General features: G+C 28.5%; 1 protein-coding gene across 2 annotated transcripts; it reads right to left on the bottom strand.

The window, feature by feature from the left end:
• Positions 1–3,596: 3,596 nt before the first annotated feature.
• On the bottom strand, positions 3,597–6,209 carry LOC109813148 (myb family transcription factor EFM). 2 transcript variants are annotated; one of them, XM_083067000.1, is made up of 5 exons: positions 5,734–6,209; positions 5,157–5,407; positions 4,692–5,055; positions 4,131–4,204; positions 3,597–4,053 (listed from the first exon to the last, which is right to left on the bottom strand). In XM_083067000.1, exons 1-5 carry the CDS (start codon positions 5,945–5,947, stop codon positions 3,850–3,852), a joined length of 1,107 nt encoding a protein of 368 aa, XP_082923126.1. In that variant the 5' UTR covers positions 5,948–6,209; the 3' UTR covers positions 3,597–3,849. The 2 variants fall into 2 exon arrangements, with proteins under 2 accessions (XP_082923126.1, XP_020232871.1); XM_020377282.3 differs by having other exon boundaries at positions 4,131–4,207; positions 5,734–6,208.
• Between the last annotated feature and the right edge of the window lie 1,677 nt (positions 6,210–7,886).

The following is a 7,886-nucleotide window of genomic DNA, read 5'->3' as shown; positions in this document are numbered from 1 at the left end:
CATTTACAAAAAAAAATCTAAAAAAATATTGATTTAATGGTCTATAAAATAGTACTCGAGTCAGTTTTTTTTTTAAAAACAGTATTTTACAATCTATATAAAAAACAAATATTAATCATTAGTGTAATTTTTTATTACAAATCTTAGACCACTAAACTTTGATTTTATTGTTAAGTCCTAAGCACCTCAATCAAGAATGTAGAGTGAAAAATATATATGGTTTATAAAAAAAATTAAAAGAAAAGTCAATAAATTATTTGTTATTAAAGAAAAAGTTGAACGACCATCTCATTAATTAATGAAAACTGTTTAAGATATGCTTCATAGATCAACCCTTGAAAATTAAATTCTCAACTGTTCTTGAATGTTCCATTGCCAAGATTTCTGAATGCATAAAACAGACAGAAACATGCTAAACCCAATCAAATTTCGCTTAGATTTTGGGACAAAGCAAGATAAGATATGTTCAAGTTAGGTAGCAAAATTAATAAAATATTGGAGGATGGTAGTTGATCTTTTTGCCAAACTCAACTCTCTGAGTGGTTTTTTTTTTTTTTGGTGGCATTTACTTGTTTCATACTTGTAATATTGTGTCGTGTGTATAATATATTATATTTTCTTTCATAGTTCATACCATAAGATGGATAACTATCATTTGGCTGGTTTCAAGAATCTTTCAAGAAATGGGTGGGACCAAGCTAATTTATATATACTTAATACATTTTTTTTATTTTCCATATGATTTCATGGTTTGATTATTTATATAATAATACCATTCTCCGCATATTATACCCAATAAGAGAGGCATCATAAGAACATTTGAAAGAATTTTCCAAGTCTTCTCATATACTTAAATTATGTTAGCCAAATTTAGATGACAAAGATTATGACCGAGAATCTATCATTTTTACTTGTGCATTAACGTGAGATTGCAAGTCATAATTAAAGCTTTGCATCATTTTCTATTCTAGAATGATATAATATAATTTCATCTCAAAAGATATACTCCTTCAAATACAGGTTATTCAAAGTAATGTGAATTACTAAATTGTGAATACTTTTCTCACTGAGAATTTGAACCATGATTTATTACATTAAAGGAAGTAGTTCCTTATAGTGAACCCCATTAGAAATTATAGTGGGATTTAAGCACTATGTATTTCTATTATTTAAAAATAAAAATAATAAAATGATTGATTTGTTGAAGATTTATGTGACGTAAAAAAAATAAAAATTAGGTTAAATTAGTTTTTAGTTTCTATAATTTTTCTTACTTTATATTTTAATTACTATAATTTAAAATATACCTTTTTATAGTTCCTATTATAATATATTTTTAATATTTTTCAATCTTTATTGTTTAACATAGATCTTTAGTGTAAAAATGTATATTTATAATATTTTAATTCTTTAAGTTTTTATCATTAATTTTTTTGTAATATTATTTAATTTTTTGTATTAACATGAAAATAATATTCAACTTTGTAATTCTGACATCGAATTTATTTTATTAAACTTTAAATTAAGTCTTTTGATACTTCGTATTTTTGTTTTACCCTGACATTAGATATTTTTTTTATCTTTACAAAATTAAATATCTCAACCATACCCCAACCATGTAAATACAAGAGAGACAATGTTAAAATAAAGTAATAAAAAAATTAAAAAAATGTATAATAACCAAAAATTTATATCTTAATTTATAGAAACTAAAAAAATTAATAAATATAAATATTGAAATTAAAAATACATATTTTAAATTATAAGGACTAAAATGTAAAGTAAGGAAAATTATATGAAGACAAAAAAAAAACAAAAATTAAATAAAAAATAGTAAAAAAGAAGGATAATGAGAAAAAGTAGTTTGCAAACAATAATAAAAAAACATTAGTTGAAAAATTTATATACACAAAAACACATATTATTACTTTTATAAATTGTTATAATTTAGTGATAGTTGCAACTTCATATCCAATATGATATGATATGATTTTGATAAAATAAAAATACAATTTTGAAATGATGCTAATAAATAATTCAACTAATCATGATAGGCTATTATATAATAAATCTTTGGAGTTATTGTTAAAACTTGAGGATGAAACATGAGCGTGTGGGCTCCTTGGTTCTGCAAGATTCTTCTCTATTATTTTGTTTTGAGAGTGACTGTTTTGTCATGCACCTTCCAACAAGATAAACATTCAAACCGTGTTCGTCTATTCCGTAAGAGAAAGGCGAACTTGTTACACGATCATCACACTCATGACAGGGCTTAGCTAAATGGATAAACTTTATACTAAATATATACCATAAGGGGTTTTGCATAATATACTATATAGTCATTGAACTCAAACACTTATACTAACAACTACCACTATTCGCATAATGTTGTAAAATAAGAAGATATTTTATAATAATAAACGTTAAATAACTAAGCTCTAAATTTGACTGAGATAATAGAATATTGATAAAATTTCTAAAGAGAAGGTTGAATCAGGTGACTCAGTTGACTGGTTGGTGCTAGGTCAGTGGGTGAATTCACTAAGTTACTTTCTTTACTTTTCACATTAAACACGACATTGAATTAAGCTAATTAAATTCATTGGATACCAATGCTTCAGGTCTACAGTGATGATGCAAATATAGGAGAAAGTATGCACAAGAGCACGAGAATATTATTCTCATGTGATTCTTCTATTTCTTGTTATAATGTGCTACATGAAAATTGTACTCCAAATAGAAATCGATAAATTACTTTTCATTCCCAATAAATTCCTCTTTCCCTAACCCGCATAAGTATTTTAAGATAATCTTAATTTGAAGACATTGTCAACTTCAGTTATAACATGTCACATGTCATTAAATTAAACCTAGACAACAACCCTCATACTCGATGATAGAGTACCTTATAGACAAAGAAACAAGACAATTTCATAATAAAAAATTGATTTCTCTGGATCCGACTTCATGTATCTGTATGTTGAAGGGCACATTTTGCTAACTCAACAAATGAATGAACTTAGAACACAACATTATCAAAATAAGGAGGTCCCAATTTGTATTTATTTATTTATTTATTATATATACACCTAGTGCTATATTACTTTATTTGCATGGTTAGGACTATACCATACCACCTATTAAGACCACATTTAAGAAAATTATTTCAAAGAAAATATTTTCCTATATTTCAAAAGCACTCTCACAAAACTGAAATATAAAAAAAAATATATATATATATATTAAAGTTCAACATATCGAATGTTCGTCATATTTAGGGTTTATATCAACTTATTTTAAAAAAATAATTATATATATATATATAATTAATTTTAATATCAAATAATTCGTTGGTCTAAATGAAACTAGATTCAATTTTTATAAATAAGATTTCGAATTTAAAAATTATGAACATAAAAAAAACATAATTGACACTAAAGACTTTATTAAAAATACAAATGAAAAATAATGATTAATAAATTAATAAATATTTCACATCAATAATATAATTAAAAAATTAAATTTTAATAAAAACTAGGTGTATTTTGACACCATTGCAATCGGTGCAAGATTTAAAATATGAACCATGCAAGCAATTAAGTCCGAAATCTATCTATAACACTAGACATCCCATCCAAGATGTTGGAGTAATTTCTCCATAAGCACTACATTATTCTCATGGGTGAAAAGAAAAGAATGATGAGAGCATCATGTAAAAACAGTTCCTTCAAAATTTCAAAAGCCTCTCTTCATGCATAGATCCATCCTCTGCAAAATTCTTGGTGAGAAAATTGTTTATACAACACCTTTTATGCATGCATGTTTGTGAATGTGAGTGTTGCATTGCAGCTATAACTCCGATTTTACATCATCATCTATGAGATTGTCACCTTCAGTTCGGGATGTCCCTTCACCAGATTGTGTAGCTAACTGAAGAGGGCCTTGAGGAGAATCAGAACTGGTGCCCTTGAAGAAGTCACTTTGCCTCCACAATCCTCCAACAGAAGTTGCACCTGTAGCAAGTGGACCTCTCCGAATATGAAGTCGGAATTTCTGCAACCATAGATTAATTAATTTCCAATCAAACATTACCCTTGAAAACTATGCAATATGGAATAACCTTAACTCACTTGCAAATGACTCTTTACTTCATCATTGGTCAGGCCATCAACCCTCATCATTTCCCTAATTTGCTTTGGAGTGGCTACTGCAATTCAAAAGTATAACCCAGAGATTTAAATTAGACAATTATGAACCAAACAAGAGATAACATGATCATGATTTGTTAAATCAGTGTTTGTTAAGAACTTTCAGTGTGACTGACATAATATGATATCCAATGAAATATGTAAAATTTCCTGTCTGTCTCTAGACTCATCCTAACTTCACCTAATTCACGACTTCAACATGCATCAAGCAGATAAATTATTTTCATATCCACACAAAAACTTCCAGCATCAAATCCTCAACTTCTAACACCAGCACACATTTTTGGCACATTCAATTCAACCATATAATAATCCATCAATCAAGATGCTAGGTTTGATAAAGGCCCTATTCTAAGATGCAAAATAATTGCACTACTAGCTATTGAAATTCATGTCCCAGTACCAATTGATGTTACGTTAATATGCACATGATCATAAGTTCAAACACTATTGCTGTCAATAATAAAAATATTAATTTCCAACCTTCAGAACCTCCAAGCTCCTGTAAAGCCTTAACAAAGCAGTTATGCAACTCCGGCGACCAGCACCTCCTTTGTTTCCGGGCACTTTGCAGCTGAGGCGGCGGCGGCGGTGGCGGTGAAGGAGTGGAGGAAACCACCCTGCAAGAGATGCTTCTGGAATCAGATCCCTCCATTGTGTTATTCACTGCAGTTCCAGGTGTCTGAAGAGAAAGTCCATTGACAACACAATCTTCCTTATCTTCCTTTGTTGCAATGTATGTAGAAAAAGGCATAACAAAGCCACTCCCTCCATTTCCATTTCCATTTCCATTTCCACAATATTGGAACAAGTCCTTGGCCACAGGTTGTCTTTCTTCTCCATCATTCTGCCATGATCAAATAACAAAAAACAAACAAAAAAAATGTAAATTCATTATTTTTATAGCACCTAACAAAATAAACACTCCTCCTGTTTATTCAATAGTACCTTGTTTTCTAGTATATAGTGTTGTCTTTTGTCACAGTCATATGCATTTTTATTATTATTATTATTATTATTATCATTACTGTTCCAAAGCTGAAAAGAACTCATCCAATTCCTCTTATCCCTGCATTCCTTCTCCTTCTCAATTTCCTCCATCTGATCACACCTTTTCTTCAGGGGAATGAACTCTTCCAACACTGGTTCAGTCCTCTGCTCCCTGCATTTTGCTGATTCCCCCTTCAAAGCTGAAATTGCTGCAAACACAGAAACAAATACTGTGCATTAGCCCATTGAACACCTCAATTTTCAACTAAACTTCAAACCTGAATTTTATCTTTTTCTCTTTTATTTTACAAAATCCCGAGACAATTCTACTTGAATCAGATAAGAACGATATGGCTCAAGTATTCAACAAAATTATATATTCATAACTCAAACTTAAGACCACTAATAAACCGAAAACAACTTTATGTCGGTCCATGGTTTTATCATCCCAAACAACCTCAACCCATTTGCCTAAAGTCTAAACCATAGAAAAAACATGTTTTTATTTTTATTATAAGAGTAAATAAAAGCGAACCATCATTTAAGAGGAATATGCAGAGAGGAAGTTCGCGTTTGAATGCTTGAATCTTGGCCAATTCAAGTTCCAATCTGTGGACAAAGTCATCGAGCAAGGACTTCTTGTGAGATGCATTTGGGGTGGTGGAAAGGTGGCAGAGAAAATCAGTGATGGTTTTTGGAACAAAAGTGGGTCTCAAATCTAGGCTTAGTTCTGCAGGAACAGAACCCATGTTGGTGTCACAGAGTTACTAGGATGACAAAAGGGTCTTTTGCTTTTGTGACTTGCAGTTGGGAAGGACTTATTCTTTTTTTGTCATTCCTCTTTTGGAGTCAAAAAGTGAAGAAGGAATGAGAAACAGAGAGACAAGTGAAATAGTGAGGTGATACAAATAGACAATTTATAGGTGGAGGGATTCATGGCTTTGCTTGTTTAGACTTTGGATTGGAATGCAAGAGGAGGGTGATGGTGATTTCAGAATCTGAGTTGTTTGAGGAATTTCAAATTAAATCAAATGAATAAATATATTGTTTTTATATTTTTTTTTTTTATGAATACGTTCATCATGAGTAGATAATCTAGAACGATGTAGTTTGATAATCAAAAATTAATTTATATTTATGAATAACGAATTTTTGTTCATCAAACATATTTTTAACATTTATATGTTAAACATCTTTCTTAATTTATATAAATCAACATTTCGTTGCACTTCTATCACCTTTTGTTAAACTGCTACATTTACTATTCTATATTAAAATGAGGTTATTATTGACTGATTTTTCATGACACAAACAAATTTTACGTGAGTGATTTTTAGTGACTATTAAAATGTTAGATTATAAATGATTTTTTTATTTATTGAAAAACTAGTATTTATAATCGGTACAAATTTTAAAGAGATCGATAAGATCAAAAGAATCATTGTATTTAATCGTTATATCCACTCATGACACTTAAACAAATTTCATGATCTATCTTTCAACTTTTTTTATTGGCCCGTTAGAAACACTCAAAAAAAATTTCGAACAACCATCACATTTAGGTCTACATATGTGCAAATATTTTGGTATTTTATTAAAAAGATAAATTTTCTATATTTATATTACAAAAAATATATAAAAATAATATCACAAATGTACGAAGGGACTTAAATCTCAATCGATGGATTAAATGTGGATTCTTAGAATAAAAATGGTTAACGTCCAAAAGATAAAATAATCCTCATAGTTGGATGTACATGACGATAAATATTTTATTAGTTTTTTTAAGAAATAAATTTCATATATTTATACTATAAAGTATTAATAAAAATATCACAAGTGATTTTATGAGGATATTGTTGAAAAATATAGATATATAGATAATGATAAAATATCAAAATAAATCTTTTAACTTATTATTACATTAAAATGTTATTTTAATTTAATACATATAAAAAAACAGACGCAACTCTTACAAGTACATAAGTCAACATACTTGTTATTTAATAAAATTTTGGAGTGAGAAGCTTAAATTTTAATAATCAAAATTTCAATAATTAACATCTAAAAGCTCAAATAATTAAGAAAATGTTAGAATATAAATGATTTTTGTGAAAAGTTAATAACTTTATTAATTGTACAAAATTTGAAGAGTTTAGTAAAATCAAAAGCATCAATGTATCTAAGCGTTGTTAAATGTCAACCTTCCCCATTAGGTCTCTTTGAAACTACACCCAATCATGACACTCCAACAATTTTCTTGATTTGTCTTTCAACTTCTTCACCTAGTGTATGAAACGCTCAAACATGTAAGTCCACATAAGCACAGATGTTTTGGTAATTTTTTTTTAAAGATAAAATTTCTATATTTATTCTACAAAACGTAAATAAAAAATAATATCACAAATGTATGAACGGACTTAATTAAATTTAAATAATTCAAATTTTGAGTGAATTAAATGTGGGTTCTTAGTCAAAATGTTTAACGTTCAAAATATTAAGGACATGTTTGGATAAATTTCTCTAGAAATACATCTAAGAGAAAAAAAAATACGAAAGAAATTGAATTAAACTCTTTCTCATAAGCTAAAACCCGCTTATGCATAAGTTAAAATTAAGATTTTGGTGAAGCTAGTAAAAGAGGGTTTCTACAAATTATCTATGCATAAGTTGTGGAGAAAATAAAGA

This window comes from Cajanus cajan, chromosome 11, assembly GCF_000230855.2.
Source record: "Cajanus cajan strain Asha chromosome 11, NIPB_CcT2T_4, whole genome shotgun sequence".
Classification (NCBI taxonomy): Eukaryota; Viridiplantae; Streptophyta; class Magnoliopsida; order Fabales; family Fabaceae; genus Cajanus; species Cajanus cajan.
The sequence above is the reverse complement of the archived record's forward strand: the minus strand, read 5'-3'. Positions and strand labels throughout refer to the sequence as shown.